The 21,581-nt window shown below is 41.0% G+C and overlaps 2 protein-coding genes across 2 annotated transcripts; both read right to left on the bottom strand.

The window, feature by feature from the left end:
* Positions 1-1,039: 1,039 nt before the first annotated feature.
* LOC118806522 (kinesin-like protein KIN-14R) lies at positions 1,040-13,035 on the bottom strand. Its single transcript, XM_036567950.1, has 13 exons — positions 12,789-13,035; positions 11,142-11,255; positions 10,691-10,804; positions 8,522-8,685; positions 8,085-8,361; positions 6,528-6,707; positions 6,124-6,330; positions 4,796-4,938; positions 4,147-4,207; positions 2,957-3,165; positions 2,320-2,506; positions 1,345-1,440; positions 1,040-1,189 (listed from the first exon to the last, which is right to left on the bottom strand). Exons 1-13 carry the CDS (start codon positions 12,846-12,848, stop codon positions 1,040-1,042), a joined length of 1,962 nt encoding a protein of 653 aa, XP_036423843.1. The 5' UTR covers positions 12,849-13,035.
* Positions 13,036-14,343: 1,308 nt separating this feature from the next.
* On the bottom strand, positions 14,344-21,309 carry tmem168b (transmembrane protein 168b). Its single transcript, XM_036568281.1, is given in 5 exon segments — positions 14,344-17,331; positions 18,435-18,709; positions 18,899-19,041; positions 19,534-20,195; positions 20,198-21,309. Coding segments are annotated over 5 exon segments (2,100 nt in total). The 5' UTR covers positions 20,670-21,309; the 3' UTR covers positions 14,344-16,783.
* Between the last annotated feature and the right edge of the window lie 272 nt (positions 21,310-21,581).

Genomic DNA, 21,581 nt, shown 5'->3' with positions numbered 1-21,581 from the left:
TATTACATGAAATGCTAATGAATATGCTGCCTTATGCCTAAACATTGAGTGTGTTTACATGCACTCAGTAATCCAATCATAATCAGATTTCTGCAGTTATCTGATTATTCAAATGGTCATGTAAACAGCATACTCCAGTTTCTTAGATCAGAGTAAGGTCTAGAAATCTGATAAAGAGGCTGGATTTTAGCTCAGTACTCAGATTGCTCAGTGCATGTAAACTCTTACTCTGATTTCTTTCAGATTTCTCACTCTGCGCGTGTGTTTGCGCTTTTAGAGCGACGCTGAAACCGACTACATGCTTGACGAAGTGAAGGACTTAAATATTCTTCATCTTCTAGATGATGTATGTTCATATTTTCAGGTAAAGTGGTACAATGGTTTTAAAAAATAAAAAAAAGCCGCAGCATGAAGTTTGAGTTTTCCATTATGTTTGTCACGTCTTTGAGTTTATTGGCTGGTTGCAAAGCAGGAATCTGATTACTGCCTGACTCATGTAGACCCAGAGTTTTCACATCATCTGATTCCTTAAGTGCATGTAAACACGTTGATTGAATTACTGACAAAATCTGATTTTCTGCAGTTAATGGATTATTAAGTGCATGTAAACGCTCTCATTGTTTCACGTCTAAACATTGTTTTGAGGGAAGGTTTTGGCCTAAACCTGGTTTAAAAAGCCATTATACTGTATACATATAGAGCACTGTATTGCGAAACAGTCCCCATATAAAACTAATTTTGGTATGTACCACTGTGTTACCATCATCAGCATTACATATTAAAAGTCTGATTCACTCGTCATTTTGGATAGTATATAAAATGGCTATATTTAAATTTACATTATAAAACTGGTTCTTGCCACCATCATTATAATGAAATCTGAGTTGGTAAGTTTCTCTGCAATGAACCAAATCACTCTGAACGAATGCGTTTCCATCTCAGTTATTAAATTATGCAGACATGTTGAAACACTGATGAAATTCCCCTTTAAGCCTGTAAGCCATGTCCATTTAGAGCCATTCACTGATTCCTCTTCTGGTTATTTCTCAGCCTTAGTGGTCTTTGCTGGAGTTCTGTTCTGCGGTGCTTTGCCCAGGGCAATCTGTCGAATGGATGATCCAAACGTAAGAGTGTTCAGAGTCTCTGCAGCGTCTTTCACATCAGGACTAACATGCACAAACACACAGACCTGTAACACAGACGCCAGAGGCAAAATTCCAAATCACAATATCAATCGACAAATACATCAAAGATATACAGTCTAAGCTGATGATAGAGAATAGCATCATAATAAATAATAGATGTTATAAAATATGTTATGAGTGGTTGCTAAAGCAGACTGACCTTAGCGTCTCCGCTGAGACAAGGCTGGAGGAGGTGAGTGAGTTTAGAATTCCTGTACGGCACATGAAGAGCGTTAGACTTCAGAGCGCTGAACACCTGCAGAAAACAGAAAACAGCAGTGTTATTATGACGTTTATAACAGTGAATAAGTCACATCAGCTTTCTCATTACTAAAAATATTTATATAGCATGAGGCACCTTTGGGTAGAATGGATAAAACAGATAAAAACTTTCTAGTCAGTCTTGGAAAAAAAACAACGATAAACCTGAAAGTCGTCTTTTAATATATTATGATGTAAAAATTGGCAGGTAAGAGTTTGTTGGTACTTTTATCCAAATAAGACAAGGGTGTCCCATCATTTTGTCTTGGGGGACCAAAGTGCAGTGTTTGTGTACACACACACACCTCCTTGTATCCACACTCTTTGTCCATTTTATCAGGCCAATTTACAATACAGGTGAATTTTGTAGTTTTACAATTACAGACTGTAGTCCATCTGTTTCTCTTTCTTGACGTGGTGGTGCTGTGTTAGTGTGTGTTGTGCTGGTGGTGGATCAGACACAGCAGTGCTTCTGGAGTTTTTAAACACTGTGTCCACTCACTGTCCACTCTATTAGACACTCCTGCCTTGTTAGTGCATCTTGTTGATGTAAAGTCAGAGAGAGTAGCTCATCTACATGGTACCTATATGGTAAGTGAAGCCGATAAAATGGACAAAGAGTATAGATACAATGTGCATGTGTATATATATATATATATATATATATATATATATATATATATATATATGTGTATATATATATATTTATATGTTTGTATATCTCTTTGCTGTTGGAACAAAACCTCTAAAATGGTAAATTTAAAGGAGAAAGTAAAAACATCCTTAACTTTTAATGGAAGTTAATGGAAAAAGATCTTATCCTAAGTCATTTTGGAAAACCTCCATTAGTCTATTCATTAGGAATGTTGCTGACCTGTCTGAGAGCCATTAGAGATTTGTTAATGGAGGCTGTTTCTGTGAGCCGCTGGCCAGTAGCTTGTGTTTTAGAGATGCGTTCAGAGCCGGCCAGCTCACACAGAGTCAGTGTGCCTCGCGTGGTCACTCCACAAACAATGTCTGTACGCTCCACTGTGACGATGAGGAGAAGATGAGAGCAGGAGCTGAGAGAGAGAGAGAGAGAGAGAGAGAGAGAGAGAGATGCTGTCTCACTCCTGAAGGTTTTGTCTATTAGACTACTAGTCTCTTAAACATTAAGGGGACAAAAAGCATAGAGAAAAAACATGGGCCTTCTAGGGGAACCTAAGGACTGCCTCGAAAAATACTGCTTTAAAGAACCAGGGTTCTATACTAACTAAAGGCCTTTTTTTAGAACTCTCCATCCAAGCCAAGAACCATTTAGGAACTTGTATTTATTAGAGTGTAATCAAAGCAATCAGAAACCAACAGACTCATTTTACTAGACTGCTGTTACAAAGACTTACAGTAATGGGTCTCAGTGAAATGCAGAATGTATGTTTCCTGTCACTGAATTCTCAGTCTCTGTTTTTGCTCTTCCTTGGACTTTGATAGGGGCTTGATGGGAAACTGTACCTAGAGAGCAGCAGTCCTACCTTTCTATGTTTGCTTCATCTGGAGTGAGGTGTAAGTGTTTGTCCCCCATTTCCATGACACTTAAGATGTCTTCGTCTGTTCTCACCTCCACCTGAGTCAGGCCTGGTACAGTGACTGACCTGCCCTGAGTGCGGATCTCCACCTCACTGTGTGGGTTCTCACACAGGAGATCAATCAGGCTCTCCACATAGATCTCCAGCATAGATATCTAATAAGAATGAAAAATATATATGCCCTTAATGACCATAAACAACTTACACTGTATTGTTGCGTCCCAACTGTATAATAAAAAACTGTGTTTTGAGTATACAGAGCATGTTTTGAGTATTTTGCATGTTTTATATTTACAAGCTGAGCAAAAAAAAAATCAAAAAGCAGGAATTTCCAAAACAAGAGTTCACACAAACACACACACACGTTTTCTAATCCGCTTATCCTTCTGGGTCGCGGTGCTGGAGCCTATCCCAGCGGTCATTGGGCAGAGGGCAGGAAACACCCTGGACAGGTCGCCAGTCCATCACAGGGCAGACACACAGACATAACAGTCACACACACATCCACACCTAGGGGCGATTTAGCATGTCCAATTAGCCTGACTGCATGTCTTTGGACTGTGGGAAGAAACCGTGTATACTTTTCTGTGAAATGTATGTCTGCTGCTTTTTTCCTGAAACTGAAAAATGAATAACTTGTACTTAGTGGTCATTCTGACAGGAAAGCAAATAAATGAATGTGGTATACAGTTGGGGCACAGAAAGTAAGTTCAGGACATTTACAGTGATTTCATTTGGTCTTTAGTTGAACTTCTGGGCAGGGCTGTTTCTGAACATTTGGGAGCCCAAAGCACCATCTTATTTGGAGGGCCCCACACACCCCACCTAGCCCAATCATATTCTTTTTTTATATAAAGAAAGAATGTAAGAAAATATCTGAACTGTGTTTAAAAAAAAATAAATATAAATAAATAAATAGGTCAGGTCAAGCAACTGCTTATACTGCTTATAGCTAGAAACAGTCCTGCCCATGAGTCATTTTAATCAGGTTGTATTATTATTTATACATCACATGGTATAATTTTGCCCTGCGATGGACTGGCGACCTGTCCAGGGTGTATCCTGCCTTCAATTTTTGAGAACAGGGTTGCATGTAGTTGAGTGGTGCAGGTGACACTTTACACTTTATACTGTACCTTAATCGTGTATGTGCAGTTTTCTCTCTCCTTACACAAACGCAGTAACTCTGTGACTGACCTAAGGGCAGGAAAACAAAGGTTGCTCTCGTGGAAACACAAAGCCTTGAAGAAGATAGATAAATGAATGCAATGTGCTCCTTTCTGATTGAATTGTACAGTAGTTTTTTCTCAGGCAGTCTGAGTGAGTGAGTGATTAGTGTTTGCTCCTGAGTCCAGACCAAAGGGGATTGACCCATCACACACGAACACACAGACACACATCTCAGCTCTGGATGGGTGAAGGCGATGATGCTCTCATGCATCAAAATCTTAGGTAACTTAAACTCCCTGTAGAAACCTGAGCTTGTCCCTAGATACAAAAAGAAGTTGGCTATGGCTGTGTTTATCAGAATCCCAAACAATGGGTGAGGATTGGGCTACTTTACACCTCAGCAATCAAATATAACACCACAGTTTGTCCTAAGGTTACATTGTATGGCCTAATGTCTAAAACGCTATAGAGATTTTTAATGAAGTATTTATCAGTGAATTTCCATTCTTATCACTACACTGAAAGTAGGCCTACATACATGGAGCTGGTTCTGCACTTTATTACTGTGTTCACCACATTTTCAGTCTTGTGAAAAAACGTTGTATGCTTTCTTACCAGATGTTGATCCCTGGACTGTCATTTAGGCCCATCATCGTGTAGTTCTTCCCAGAGCCTGACTGACCATAAGCCAGGATACAGACATTGTATCCATCCAAACAAGATGTTATAATTGGTAGAGTCCCATCCAATACTTGCTCCTGTGTGTTGGTTACATGTTTTAAAGTGAGAATTAACATGTTTGTTATTCTATATTTTTCTTGTATTTCCCTGAATTCTAAGATTTGTGTGGCTTTATGTACCAAGACCAGCCATTTTAACAATTATTTTCCAACCTTTCTTTTCTTTTAAAATTAAATAGGCACAAACAATAACAAAAATGCAGTCTGGGTTTAAATGTATGGACCAAGTAGTTAAGTTTGGACAAAAATCCTTGTAGGAAAAAAATACGTTTCAGCTACTCCATTTGCTCATATGGATCCTGGGGAAGGCAGCAGTGATCCATCTGCTTCCTGACAGCCAAGAACAGCTCAGTGTTTAATCCTTTTCACCACATCTAACACTCCAATAACTCTTCTACAGACCACATGCAGTAACAACACTCCTTATCACTTATCACATGTATTGTATGTAAATGTGTTCATGGTTTTGAAATCCCAACCATCACAAATTCAAACCGGGTTGTTTTTGTAGCTTAGTTTTCGTATATGGACTGAATGGACTTTCATACTTACATATGTCAGATTCTTCAAAATAGCAGAGCAAATTTAATAATTAAGTGCCGGTTTTCTGGACGAGGATTAAGCCTAAGACTGGACTAAGTTTAAGTATCAATCGAGAATTAAGTTGCCTTGACAAAGCCAACTTACTGTTCTTTGTTTTATCATTCTATGTTTTTTGGACTGTTTTTATGGGTTGCGGTTATCAAGTTAGAACCACAAAACCATGCAGGATCATAGAGCCTATATGAGAATAGTACACTTGTGCTTTTGGGACTGATTGCACGTACAGTTGGATACCATAGCATCAGCCAAGTAATGCCTTAGCAACCACCTGGAATACCATTTCAAGAGCTTAGCAACAACTGGTCAACTATCTAGGATTCCATAGAAATAGCCTAGCAACACCTTAGTAATCACCTGGGATTACATAGCAACACCTCAGCAACCACCTAGGATTTCATAGCAACGGCTTTGTCAAGCCAACTTAAAGTTCATTGACAAACTTTCCCTTTCTAGTTACCATTGGAGATTCTTTGTAGTCAAGGTTTAGGCTTAATCCAGGTCTGGGAAACTGGCTTTAGGAAAGTTATGGCTCTTTCATACTTTTGCTAATTGTTCAAGACCTTCTACAGTGACTATAAATTTAGAATAAAGTTGTCTTGCCTGAGATGCACTTGAGGAAAAGACACTGTCAAAGACGAACTTCTTCTTGCCTCCTTTCTGGACCAGCAGCAGCTCCTGGTCAGATACCACCTCCAGGCAGCCTGTGGATCCTGCTGAGTCTGACTGGCGCCTGCAGCGGCAGAACACTCGGATGTTCCCCTGCAGCTCCAGAAGCTTGCCGCACAGTGCTCTCCTCTCTGAGGCCTCCTGTGGATGGTTATGAACTGTCAGCAACTCTTACACTTTTGAACTGCAGCTCCAGGCCATTTCTCACATTTCAAGAGAATAAGCACTGAGAACCATCATGGAAATGTGTTTATTCTGCTGTTACAGCATGCTGGCTTCAAAACTTACACTGTGGTTCTCCTTAAATAGGACATATTTTTAGAACTTTAGATGCCTGCCTTTTGGTAGAGGGAGTGGAGCTCCTCCACAGCTCCGTGTGCTTCTTGCTGTCTCTGAATCATCAGCTCTGTCTCAGCTCTAAACTGCTGCAGCTGCTCCTGCATGTCAGCAAGCATGTTGTGCACCGTGGAGCGCAGCTGCTTGCCTGAGACGCTCAGTTCCCGAGCTAAACCGCTCGCCTGCATGTGGACACAGCAAGTTAAAACAAACTAAACATGATTTGTTAGTTTGTACATTACTTACTAATCCACACCTGCTAGACAGAGTGTTTGCAGTTAATACTGTTACTATTGTAAATAAAATATCTGTGGAATGTAAAGTGCTCTTTAAGGTGGTAAATGAAATGAATACTCCAAAGAAATGCTTTTTACTGTGTTGCTTTCAGTGTTTAGACACAGAAAATGGTTTTACTTTTGAATTCATTATATAAAGTTATTTAGTCATGTATGGTACTGTGCAAAAGTCAGAGACCATCCTTTTCCAGTCATTTCTGAAACGTCCATTAAGTAGAATTTATTTACATTTCAGCATCAGGGAAAAAGAGCAGAAAGGACACAAAGAAGCCTCAATAACTAAATATAATATCAGATCTTTCAGTATATGCCTTGGACTTTATTACATACTTGCTTTCAGTTTTTCAAATAAATCTGCAGTTCAGCCTCAGAAGTTGGTTGAATTTTTTGCTTTTCATGATCCAAAATAATTGTTGAGGTCTGGATTTTGGGGTGGTCAGTCTATTACTCGGAGAACACCAGCAGCTTCTTTGTTTGATTTGCAAATCGCTGCTGTCAGAATAAAACCTCATATCTTCATTTTTGTTTTTTTAGTTTTTGACATCATTTGAAAATGCCTGTTGCCCTTTACACTGTGTTCATGATGAATGGACACAAAGAAGTGGCCCAAAATGACTTGGAAAAAAGTCTGGTTCCATTGACTTACATTAAAAGTAAAGTATGTTTTTTCCTTCTCTTGTAAAGTTATGATTTTGGAGAGTACAGTAAACAGTAAAATGTTTTGTTTTCTCAGTAAGAGCTTCTTGACAGCTACACTTCCTTTCAGACTCATGGCGTTGAGTCGTCTTCTCACAGTGGAAGGATGGACAGAAACACCTGTGGATGTTTTCAGATCTGAAGCAGCTTGATTTTCTCCTCTCTCTCAAAGATGAAAGCTTAATGTACTGTTTATCTGATGGGGGCAGGTACCAGACATTGCAGGTGGCTGTTAGGAGGCCCATTTTCTCTGTATGTTTTAATAGTATTTTGAACTCCAGTTTGGGAAACTTCTGTTTTTTCACTTTCACTTTCTCCTTTCATATGGAAGTGGATTATCTTGTATCTAATTTCCACAGAATTAACTCTTGAAAAGTGATTACATTGTACTTAGCAGCTGTTTTGACTGGAAATTAAATAAATTCAGGCTTCTGCGCTTTTGCACACTACTGTATTACAAATGCTTATTCACTGAGTATAGCACTCATTTTCTATAGTAACTGTGTTGAAAGTATTATTTGTGGTATTCAACATGACGCAGTTCTGACAGTTGTTGTGCCAAATCACCTGCTGAAGCTGCTGATGGTCCACTGAAGCTTTAACGTTAGCTCGGGCAGGCGGGACATTAGTATGGCTCAAAAGAGCTCTGAGCTTCTCCATGGCAACCTGCTTATCTGCCTCCAGCTGGACCACTCTGCGGGTCAGATTCTGCACCACATCAGATAAATGCTGAGACTCCTGAGACAGACAGCTGCTTCTCTGCAGCAGATCCTCAGCCTCCTTTTCTTTCAGCTGGAGCCTCTGCTGGAGATCTTCAATGACCTGATTCTTTTCAGAATGACTCCTACAGATTGTATGGAGATTTTCACAAAATACAGTCTTCAGTGTCATGCCAGGCCAAATAAAAGGCTCTGACTCTGAACTCCTAATGATGGGAATTAACCATGTACTACTCATCCAGTGAAGAATGAAGCTTTTGAAAAACATTTCGGGAAGTTTTTTACCTGAATAAGTTTGAATCAGGATAAGACTGTGCCCCTTTATGCGGCTCCAAGAGGACATCTCCGAATATGGTGAGGTAGATGGAGATGACCTCATCTGGATCATAATTACACTGCCTGAGTGCTGCAGCAATCTCTTTCTGGTCCGCCAGTCCTGGGAGAGCTTTCTGGAATGGACAGATTAACAGGGGTCAGCAGTCTTATTCACAATAGGCAGGTGTGGCTGAGGGTGTTCATTCCAATCAAGCTGAAGCCCACCTGATTCCACCTGTACAATCAGGTCTTCAAACTATTTATTAGTTATAGGTGTGCTCTTGCTATACTGTGCTGGTTGGGGTTGTTTGTGGCCCACACTTCCAACCCTCACTCTCATATCTACAGTGCTGTGAAAAAGTATATGTATATATCACTCCTTCCTGATTTCCTCTACTTTTGCATATTTGTCACACAAAATGGTTTCAGATCCTCATACAAAATCTAAGAACATGAGAAAGCACAAAACATAGATATTAAATGATCATTTCATTTACTGAATGAAAGGTTTTGCAACACCTTTATCACCCATGTGAAAAAGTAACTGCCTCCTAAACTTGGTTGTGCCACCTTGAGCAGCAAGAACCAATTGCATCTACAACTGGAAATTGGTCTTTCACATCGTGGTAGAGGAATTTTGGCCCACTCTTCTCTGCAGAATTGCTTCAATTCAGCCACATCAGAATGCTTTTGAGCATAAACTGCCTGTTTAAAGTCCTGCCACGGCATCTCAATAGGCTTCAAGTCAGGAAGTTTGACTAGGCCGCTCCAAAACTTTTGTTTCTTTTGAGGCATTCAGAGGATTCAGAGTTGTCTTGCTGCATAACCCAATTAAACTTGAGCTTTAGATCACGAACTAATAACCAGACATTCTCCTGCAGGATTTTCTGGGGGGATAACAGAATTCACGGTTCCATCATTTAAGTCACCCAGGCCCTGAAGCAGCAAAGCATCCCCACACCATCGCACTACCACCACCATGTTTACTGAGGAATGTTGTGTTAGATTTACACCAAATGTAATGGGACACTTGTTGTCCAAAAAGTTCCACTTCTGACTCTTGGGGTTCATTAAGGTGTTATTTGGCAAACATGAGACGAGCCTTTATTTTGCTCTTGGTCAGTTGTGGTTTTCGCTTTGCAATTGCTTCTGTGGATACCATTTTCACCCAGCCTCTTTCTGATGGTGGGATCATAAACGCTGACATTATCTTAGGCAAGCGAGGCCTGAAGTTTTTTAGATGTTTGTCTGGGTTCTTTTGGGACTTGACTACAGGGGTTGTTGCTTTTGGAGGAATTTTGGTAGCCAAGCCACTTCTGCGAAGATCAACCATTGTTGTTGTTTTCTCCATTTGGATATTATGGCTCTCGCTACAGTTTGCTGGATTTCTTCTTTCTCATTGCTTTCAGAACTTCTTTGGATCATGGCATAGTGTTTGGATTCTTGAGACATTTTAGCCTATTCCACATGTCTGGGTGGGTCTAATTTAATTCTTCCCTATTATCAATTAAATATGGTTAATTCGTTGATTGAGTAACTAAAAGTGTAATTACTTTTTCACCCAGGGCCAGCTGGTGTTGAATATCCTTTTTCCTTTAATAAATGAAATGATTGTTTAAAAAAGGGTGTTTTATGTTTACTCAGATTGTCTTTGTTTTATTCAACTTTATATTTTAAATTAAATAGATGTGACAAATACGCAAAAATAGAAGAAATCAGGAGGGGCCAAACACATTTTCACAGCACTGTATTTAACCTACACTTAAAAACTTTAACTGGTATAGAAACTTTACATCACGCTGAGGTTCTTTAACCTTTGAAAAGGTTCTTTATACTCACACATCAATTGCCAGAGTGGTTCTTTAAAGAACCACCAACTAAAAGGCTGGTTCTTTTAGAGTCTATTGCTTAAGTCTTAAGATGAATAATAAGCCTGCAGTTTAAGGGGTTAACATATAACCACACTTCAGTGCACGTTGTTTATGACTGCTTAACCCTTCACTGGCCAGGATCTGCCTAAATGACTGAATAATAAGCATTAATAAGCCTGGGATTTTAAGAGGTTAAAACGATCCATCAGACAAGATTTTAGAGAACTATGTTACGGAACTGACTGGAGAAAAGGGAAAAAGGAATCACCATGACTTGTTGGACCCTGTAGCGAACAAAATCAACATCCATCTCCCAGTGCAGAGGCAGCAGGAGCCACAGGCCTGTCTGAGCATCAAAGTACCTGCAGATATTGATTCGTTCCTGCGGAGAAAACAGTGGTTAGTAAACATGTAACACTACCAAACTGCATCTTGTATTTCATGTATTTAACGTGTTAAATACAGTTTGTTTCATGACGTTCAAATATGTTTTGTGTCCATTAGGGAAGAAAAGTCAATATGGTGCAAAACAGTGTCCCCAAACCAGGATAAACCAGTTTATATGTGCACAACTCCATTAGCGATCATCTTTCTATTGGAAATGTACCCCTCATTGCTTTTAGACTCATTAGTTCTGAGGTACAGTTGCTCATTAGCATCAGTTCCTTCATAAATCATCTACTGGACAAACCTCACAGGTGTAAATGTTAATTAGTAACCTCAAACATGCAGGTCCTGAGAGTTCCTCTCCCCTGGACGTAGACCCCACTCACACGATCATCTTCAGTCAGTGTGGGGGCACTAGGTGCAACCTGGTTGCTATGAAGAAACTTCTAAAAAGAAAAAAAACAAAAAAAAACCCACTTAAGTTTCATTTAGCAGTTCACTAGTATGCAGACATACTAGCAATCTTTGAGAGCCTCCTCAACTAAGTGTTTTTCTTTGTTTAACCAACAGTTCAGTAAGTGCACAACAAAAATTTACTCTACGCCTCTTAAATCTACACTGCGGTTTCAACTATAGTTGTACAAAAATAGTACAGTGCAAAGGTCAGAGACCACCTTACTGAATTTCCAGTCATTAAATGAAGTGTCAGAAAAAGCAGAAAAAACACAGAAAAATTACACTGAAGCCTCAACAACTAAACACACTATATGGACAAAAATATTGGGACACCTACATGAGCTTTTCTGACATCCCATTCTAAATCCATAGGCATTAATGTGGAGTTGGTCCCTATAAGCTATAACAGCTTCCACTCTTCTGGGAAGCTTTCTACAAGATGTTGGAGTGTCTGTGGGATTTTTTGCTCATTCATCCAGAAGAGCACTTGTGAGGTCAGACTGGACGAGAGGGCCTGGCTCACAATCTCTTTTCTAGTTCATCCCAAAGGTGTTTGATGGGATTGAGGTCAGGGCTCTGTGAGGGCCAGTCAAGTTCTTCCACACCAAACTCATCCAGCCAGGCCTTTATTGACACTGGGGCTCAGTCACGCTGGAACAGGTTCTTCCTCAAACTGTCCCCACAAAGTTGGAAGCATAGAATTGTCCAAAATTTCTTGGTCTGCTGAAGCATTAAGATTTCCCTTCACTGGAACTAAGGGTCCTAGGCCAACTCCTGAAAAACAACCCCATTGCATTATCCCTCCTCCACCAAACTTTACAGTTGGCACAATGCAGTCAGGCAGGTAATGTTCTCCTGGCATTGCCAAACCCAGACTCGTCCATCAGACTGCCAGATAGAGAAGTGTGATACGTCACCCCACAGAATACATTTCCACTGCTCCAGAGTCCAGTGGCAACATGTCCTCTTACCTTGTCTCAGTAATGGCTTCTTGATAGCCTCACAACCTTTCAGAGCGCTGAGTTGTCTTCTCACAGAGGAAGGATGAACAGAAACACCTGTGGATTTTCTCCTTTCTCTCAAAGATGAAAGTTTTAAGTGCTGTTTATCTGATGGGGACAGTTTTAGTGGTCTAACTGGTATTGCACAGTTGTTAGGGGTCCCATTTTCTCTGTATTTTTCAATCATTTTTTTCCAAAGTCCAGTTTAGGAAAGTCATGCATGCTCCCCTTACTTATGCAAGTGGATTATCTTATATCTTCTCAGAAATATCTCCTGAAAATGAATAACTTTTGCTTAATGGCTGTTTTGACTGTAAATTAAATAATGGTGGTCTTTGACTTTTGCACAATACTGTATACAGTGGGTTAACTACCGGCAGACACACTATTCCATCCATAGTAATCTTAATTTTTCTGATTTTTAACATTCTTAACTAAGCATGTTCTCAAATTTGGACATAACACTAGCTAACCTCTAACCATTCGGCCTCATAAAACTGGTAAACATCAACTGTCACTTACCTCCCACTGCAGTGTGCTGGCTTCTCCTGTTTTTCTACTCACAGAGGCTCCACTGCCCATGTCTAACAGCAAGTCCAGCAGTAACGGCAACACAAACTCACATCCTGAATGACTTACAGTCTCCACCCCATCACTGTTCTGCTCCACAAGCCCGCTGCAGCAGTAACCTTATAGGCAGCTCCAGCACCACACATCCAGCATTAATGTTAGATGATTACAACCACAGCCTATAGTTCCCTGTAGTCTGCCACACCCATTGTGTGATTCCTCCACTGTTTTAACATGTACGGCCTGAGCAGCAGAACCAGGAGCACAGCTTTAATAAGAAAATATATTCTGTTAATGCCCATCTGAATATTGTGCACATCATCCAGTTACTGTATTCTAGACCTTTGTGCTGTAATCACTTTGACACTTGGCAAAGCAGCAGGGTGACATTTCACACGGCGGTAATGTGACACTCACAATGTGACAAGAACTGACATGGAGTAATTATACCATTGATAAGCTACACACCCCGAACAGGCAGTTCTGAGACGCCGCTATATGGTATATTGTCGCTGTTGTAAGAAAGCTTCATATCTTAGAAACGTTTATTTTATAAAATTTAAGTTCTTAACCTTAATGTAAATTCAATGTAACAAGATTTTATTGGACAGTTTTTATTGGTTCATTGGGCAGGAAATGTTCACACAATGTAAATGGTGGCTAGTGTTTTCGAATGGTGTACAATAACAACCTAAAAAAAGCTATGATTACTATGGCAGCGACAATATATTGCTTTCACGTGTTTTGTTTGCAATAAGATGTAAAGAGGTTATTCAGGGTGGTTTGATGTGAAATGCTCTGGTCTAGAGAAATACACCAGAACTGTTCACAGTGGTGGTGATGGAACCAGACAAGGCAAACTGGGGAGCTTCCGGAGAGATTAGCCTTTACCCTCATCTAAGGCTCTGGCTTCAGTTTATGAAGGCCTTGCTAATTAGCTGAGGAGCTGAATCAGGTGTGTTTAATGAGGCAGTGAGCTGAAGTCTGCAGTGTTTTGGCCCACGAGGACTGGAGAGGTTTAGACACGAGGTTTTGTTCTGACGGCAGCGATATATAAATGTGGTACTCAGCTTCCTAGTAATGATGCTACCTCTCTGACATCCTTCTGCATCCAGCAGGAATAAAAACATTTCCAACAGCCCACCATCAATGACTACCCAAAAAGCTGTAATTCCTTCACCTTCAAGATACATCAGAAGGGGCTTTTCCTAGTCTACTGTAGTACCACTGCAGGAGGAGAGTGAAAACAATGACTGATGAAGCAATGATTACAGTTTCATTTTGCCCATAGCGCCCCTTTAAAGATATGAAGACAGACCTACAAATTAAAGTTTTTTAATCTTGCACTACGACAGTAGTACTTTGTACATATTTATTCTTATTCTAATACTGCTATAACTGATTAGTACTCTACCGAAGTTCTCTTCTGTGTTTTGTTCGCCCCTCGGTTGGAACTCGTTGTTGTTCATTTTTTTACTACTTTGCATATGTTAAATAACAGACTGAGTTGCAGAGAAAGGAGTGTTCTTTTATTCTGGGAAAACTATTCTCAGTAAAGTTTTCATGCATGTGAGTAAACTGTAAACACCACAGTACCCACTACAGTTCACATGGCTTGCATATGACTGTGCCCTGTTAATGTCAGCCAACAGTTTAAACCAGCCTCACACACCTCAACACCAATCATTTTCAGACAATAAGGCCTCTCAGTGAAGCTACAAGGCACTTTTTGGAGGGGAGGGGGTAATTATTGTACTGATTAACATACATGTCCGTTTTTTGCACACTGATCAGAAGTGTAGTTCAGGACTAGACAGGATTTTCTACAGAGAACCTTCCTGAACAGCGATATTGAAGCAGAAAACCTGGAAAACTGTACTTGTACTTCAGCAAAGCTGGCAATCTAACAGATCATATCAGTCAATCTAGTGCAAAGTATTTAGGACAGGGGTGTCCAATCTTATCCGCAAAGGGCCGGTGTGGCTGCGGGTTTTCATGCCAAACAAGCTGGAGCTCACCTGATTAATCAATTAGTCTCCGTCTTCAGCGATTGATAACGTGAGCTCCTGCATTGTTGGAATAAAAACCTGCAGCCACATCGACCCTTTGTGGACAAGATTGGACAGCCCTGATTTAGGATATGTACTGATTAACAAATGGAAAAAAAAAACATTGGTTAACATTACCTCGGTTTGGTCGTGCTGCACTGTCAATACAAAAGCACAGTATTACTACATTACATTTAAAGCTGGACTCTGCTGGTGAGGTAAAGCATAAATATCAAAATTTACAAAGGGCAAAATACTATGTAGTATAATAAACAAATCATCACCAAAATAGTTCAATATAAATATCAACATTTACTAAAAAACTGATCTGAATTCAGGACCCCTGTGGCCTATAACCTGAAGTGACTCATGCTTCATATATACGATCTACTTTAAAGCCATAGTTTGTTTCAAATGAGGGAAAATAGTAAACCGTGAACAGCTGAGTGTCATACTGTATGGAAGCGACGATGCAGGCTGATTCACATTAGGGCTGGCCTGAACAGTGTTTTACAGGCTTGAAATGCTCACTGATACTTCCAAACAAGTCTTTGTTCTCAAAATGACTCTTCAAAACGATATCTGAAGTGTTTTTAGTCGTCTCTCTTAAGGAACAGATACAAAAATACAAGCCAGAGTTTCTCCCATTTGTACATGAGATCCAGTCAAATCACACGCTACCATTTTCTTTTACAGCATTCTCTTCTATATTGAAAATAATACACTAAAATGTGATGATCTCATTGGTGTGCTAGTTGGAGAGCAATACCTGCCCTAAACTATCTGTGTGTGGAGGATGCTTCTCTGATCCAGCCCTAAAAACTTGATTGATTGTGATTTTGTCACAAACATATTTGCTGTTTGTGTTTTCAAGTTTACCCCCACTATAAAATCATTTGAATAGAACAGAAAAGGAGAAAAACGAGATGATATTCTTGTCTGAAGCAGTTAAGTGACGAAGCTGAGTCGGAGGAAGTGTGGATTGGATGCATGGTGGTACATAGATAAGGATCACTATACATATATGAGATTCTCACCAAACTTGTCATGCCTGTGTCTTGTCTCAAATCTTGAACTGAGCATTGTTCTTCTGATGAAATGTGCTTAAGCTAAACAGAGAAATGACTACCAATGTAACAAATAAATACTCAAGTATTTAAAATTATTCAGGCCAGCCCTAAATCACAGTGACCTATAACCAAACAAGTGTTAATGAACACTTCAATGTCTAAACCCTATCCCTGAAAAAGTGTTAAAAATGGTTATGAACTGTTAAAAAGAAACAATAGCAGTAGTTGCGAGCTGTGTAACAGCAAGATTAGTCAAAAAAATATGAAACGGTTGCTTTTGGTGTGGCCCATAGTAACCTGTTAGCGTCCCTTGCTCAAGTGCTGGTGATTTTGCCTTAGAAGACACAATTTCCTTTGTGACAGTGACCATTGGCCTGTATAACAATTTACTGATTCATTCATTATTATTTTTAGATCATTTCGGTCACAAACGCACCCAAACAAACTGACACACGGGTTCCTTACACTCCTGAGATTAAACACAATCATGGTGCCATGGTCACTGATACCAAGAGCTGCCATTGCTGAGGGTCATCAGACAAATTTTCATCGCTGTCATAACAAAATCTCATATCCTCAATATAGTAACTTTATAGGAGGAAAAATGTTAGTTTTAATGTACATTAACATTGTTTTTGTTAAAGTAATTCTAGACCATTTTTATTGCTCCAACAAATGTTTACTCAATATAAAGAACAGGTGGCTTTTTTTTAAAAAAAAAAACCCCAAAAAAGTAGGGTTACGAGACTTTGGTACGACAGCAACGATACAACAAGTGCTAAAATCTGCTGCGCTCTGACACTTTTCAGTGACACCACATTGTCCATTTCTATGACCTGACCAATTTGAAGCCCTGGCCAGTGTCGAGCACTGCTGGAGGGAACCAGTTGAGTTTGACCCTTCGCAAAAAGTGCAGACAGATGCCACAGAGCCAGAACAGGTTCAGAGCACTGCACCAGTGGACCAGCTGAACCACGGGGTACGTCAAACGGGGGAAATACATCTTCCAGTGCTTAGCCACATCATTTCCTGTAGGCAAGTGCAGCCTGTAATCGCCCCAGTGTCTCGAGAGGCCGTACGTTGCCATGACAGTTCGCCCTCGCTCGGCCCAGCGAACACAGCTGTCGGGGTTGCAGTTGAAGTCGACCCACTGGAAGGTGAAATCTCCAAGCTGAGGGGCATCCTGGATCTCCAGGTCCGTTGAGTTGGATAATGTAGCCCCCTGTACGGCTACATACACGTCCTTCACCCTCCGCACCTCCTTCACCCAGGGGAGGGAATTCTCAGTGTCCAGAATTAGAACGAGGCGAGAGCAGTAGCCGGCGTTCTTCTCTCTCCAGAGCTGCATGATCTCGTTTAGACGCAGCACCTCCCCACCTGGGAGGAAAACAGATCAGACAGAGGTTCTCAATGACATGATCCCAACAGACCTGGTATCGGAAAGAAATCCGTTTACACTAAGGCACTTTCCCGTTGGCAAAAGAAAAATCAATAAAATTTTTTTATCAATATCAGTGCGTAGCGCCTGAGCTTTCTGTTTGTTACCGTGTTTTCTATCACTATATAAAAGATGCATGAGGCAGTTGGTTGCACTGTGATTTCATCCGAGCGAGCGAGCCAACTCATTCTAAAGAGAAATTAGATTAGTAACCTCTTAATACTGATCTGTTTCATCAGACTACCAATAAAGCATGACTATTTGGTGATTTATATTCCTATTCATGTGTTTTCTTGAAAAAATGGTAGTCTGTGAAACAAACAAAATAACACAATAACACAAAAAATGGGCTGACCAAAAAAAAAATTTCTCAGAATTTCAGCTTTGTTAGATCACATTCTTTACATACAAAATAAACTCAATGGCGGCATTAAAGGAAAAGATTAGATTAAAATGGTAGAAATAGCCACTTTAAAAAATGTCTTTCAATTAAAAAAAACCCAAACAAACAGCAGCTCTGTCTAATGTGCTCTGAAAAGGTTCTATCTAGATTCATGATTAGTCAACTGTTAAGTCACATTTCACATTTCATTTGTTTACTCATTGTAGTTTCCCCTCAGGAAAATATTCCATATGTGTCAGGGATTAAGGCATTTGGGCTGAACTGTAATCACAGTACTTACCGCTAATCCTCCTTACATGTTGAGCTATAAAGCTACACATGCACCCTAGTGCTGTGCTGTTTGACATAACAACTCACATTTTGGTAGGAGGTGACATTTCAGCTAATGTGATCCAAACTAACGTTTCAATCAGCTAAAGAGCACAAAAAGGCATAAGAAAAAGAAAACAATTCATAACATATTCTCTATTCATCAGATCGTACTCTGAGGAACATAGTCATTTCAAATCACCTGAAAAAGATAAAAGCCTGGAGCATGATAGTTACCTGGGTCAGGTGTTTTAGGAGCTGGAATAGATTAATAAATATAGGCTGGATATGTGGCCCTGATTAGGTTAATAAAGTTTCCCTCTCTCTAACCTGCCAGTGCCCACTCTCCAGTGCGGTGTGTGTGGCCGCTGTAGAAGAGCACATAGGTGTCAAAGCGTGGGCCGTCAGCTGTGTGGGCCTCTAGGAAAGAGCAGAGTTTGGCCTGTATTGTGCTCAGCATCAGTCCGCTGGTGGAGTAATCACAGCCGTGTGTCTCAATCATGTGGTGGGAGAAGAAGCGCTGCACACTGTTCAGCATGCCTGTGGAGCGCAGGTTCAACTCCTGCACCTGATCTGGAGGCAGCAGGGTGGGCTGACCATCCGGACTAGGGAGAGGGGGAGAGAGAGAGAGTGTGAGAGAGAGTGTGAGAGAAAGAGAGAGAGAGAGAGAGAGAGAGAGAGAGAGAGAAGCTGACATCATTAAATATGAAAATTGTCAAAATACGTTTAGTCACTGATGATGTTATTGATGGTTTTAAGTAAATAATGTAGACAGAAAAATTAATTTTACCTACCTGCAGTAGTTGGTAGGAATGACCACTGCATAGCCAACAGATGTACCTCCAAGGCAGTTTCCCAATTCGTAGAAAAGCCCATGAGCAAGTGACTCCAAAGGCAGGACCAGCAGAAACACACTAACGAACAGACTGTTGGATGGCTGGAAGAGGTAAAATAATAATAAAAAATCATGTTATAATGACCTTAAAAAATTGGGACAAAACAAAAAAAGACAATCTTCTGACAGCTGACTATCCTTTCTTTAGTTTAGGTTTCTTTAATAAACTGTAACATCATAAAAATGACAACAAAATGCAACCCAGAGCTTATGTTCTTCACGACGCAGGCAGTAGGGCTGCACAATACATTGTTAGTTAATCATTATCACAGAAGGCTGATATACGAACTAGCCCAATACAAAAATGTTTTTTTTTACTGTGCACAGTGACAATTCTTCTGACACAGTACTAATATAATGCAACAAAAGTAAAATATTTTAATGAACTTAATGCAGGCCAGTCATATTACTGGTTCACCAATGCTCATTTAATACGCCACAAGGTGCATCACTATCACAATATGTAACAACATAATCGTAATTCTAGTATTTTGTCCTTATTGTGCATCCTTAGCAGGGCATGCACAAACCTACCTGCCATGATAGTGCTCCAAGTATGACTGTAGAAACGAGGCTGAGGAACACCAGGCGTTTTGAGATGAGGCAGAAGTGGCGCATACCCCTGGAGGCCATCACCCTGTCCAGAGCTCCCAGCTCTGCCCTCTGAACCACACACGCTCTCTGGCAGTCGCTCAGCTTGCTGTGAAAACCCCACAGAGTGACCAGGAACACCACGTGGCAGATGATCCAGAAAATGCTGGAGGCTGAAAAACTGGGGATCACAATATACCACTGGTCCAAATTGCCCATCTTAAAAGCGGACAGGACCAGAAAGGTTATTTCGATGGCCAGAAGGGGCAGGAGAGTGAGGCGCCTCCACAGCCCTCCTCTCCTCAGAAAGGGTGACCAGCGCTCAGTCACAGAGAGACCACTGAAATAGATGTCCAGGAGGGGCTCGCAGACCAGCCGGCTAAGGAAGCAGGCCAAAGCGTAGGGGTTCGTGGTTACCCCTAAAGACTTAAAAAAGAAGACTGCAGTGACCACAGAGAAGCAAATCAGGTTGGGAAGAGCCAGGTAGGACTTCATTCGCAAGTCTGTGACTAGTGTAGCGACGGCCAGCGCCAGCACAGCCAGGCTCATGGAGTCCTGGGCCACTTGGGTGGTACTGGCCACTGCAAAGCCTGTAAGCTCCAAGCCTCAGCAGACTTCAGCAGAGCAGGTCGGTGCCTGGTGCAGCCACATACTCGCTCCACCAAAGCCCACAACGTCCTGATCACCACACTGGCCACCAGCATGTAGCAGGTGATCTGCTCCTTTAAATCCATGTCTAGGGAAGAGCCGTTGAGAAAACACAGCAAGCCCAGCAGGAAACCCAACCACAGATGGAAGAGACAGAGACTGACCCGCTCCATGCTGAAGTAGTAGTAGAAGATGCTGGCCATGCCCAAGACAAACAGGCCCAGAATGAAAATGACCAGCAGCACAGGCTGTGCAGTCCTCTCCCAGCGCACATACAGGCCCAGGCATACGGCCACAAGTAAGTTAAGAGTGGACAAGTAGCCCAGATAGCGAATGGACATCCACAGACTCACTCCTCTATTGACATCCTCTAGTCTGGTCATCGCTGCATACAGCGAATGGCTCACACAGTAACGAAGTAGCCTGCACATAACTGCACTTAACCACACTTAACTGCTTCACACTGAAGTTTACTTAAGTCAGAGCACTTCGTGTCTACTTTAGTGACATCGTAACTGCGGCATAAACTCATTTCAGAAGAATTTGTCAAGCCATCCTCAGCTCTGCAGGTGAAAAGCGTGAAAAGAATGCAATAATACGACTACGAGTTTGTTTTCCTGCTAGCCACTCAGGGAAGTTGCTAGCATTTGCTAACTGTAGTTAGCTTCTAACAGTCTTTAAAAGTGTCGAAACCGCTCAAACTGTTTCGTTCTCCGTCAATAAGTATGCGAATACAAACTCCGGGAAGCTTTTAGACCAAAGTAAGAAATAAAAGTAGTTAATGTCCTCGGCTAAAGCGATGTTAGTCCGCTGCCGGCATTAGTCGCTAACTAGCGTTAGCATTAGCCTTTCCCTCGCTGGTGCTGAAATTGGAGAGAATTGACAGGAAACTCGCGTCCATCTGGGCTCGGGCAGACATCGACAGCAGGGTCATACTTCAAAATGGAAATCATCGAGTACACGAGCGAGTGTTTCCTATGAAGGAGCGACGAATTCACCACCAGCAACTCCACTACTTCCAAAACTTTACTTCACCATTTATCCCGGAGCTGTAAATAGCTACGGCAACCCTGCGGGGACATAAAGCACAGCGATTTAGCGAACGCCACCCAAAGCTAATTCATTCACTGTTCACCTCAGTCCCTCAGGTGACACGATGATTATTTTTAAAGAATTAATGAATTTTAATAAGTAATGCGCAAGTAGTAAGTAATGTGTGACCTCAATATATTAATTCGTGGCTTCAATATTGTAATTCGTGGCCTCAATATATTAATTTGTGCCCTCAAAACAGTAAATTGTGGCCTCAATATTGTAATTCGTGACCTCAATATATTAATTTG

Source organism: Colossoma macropomum, unplaced genomic scaffold (assembly GCF_904425465.1).
Source record: "Colossoma macropomum unplaced genomic scaffold, Colossoma_macropomum, whole genome shotgun sequence".
In the NCBI taxonomy this organism is placed as follows: Eukaryota; Metazoa; Chordata; class Actinopteri; order Characiformes; family Serrasalmidae; genus Colossoma; species Colossoma macropomum.
The sequence above is the reverse complement of the archived record's forward strand: the minus strand, read 5'-3'. Positions and strand labels throughout refer to the sequence as shown.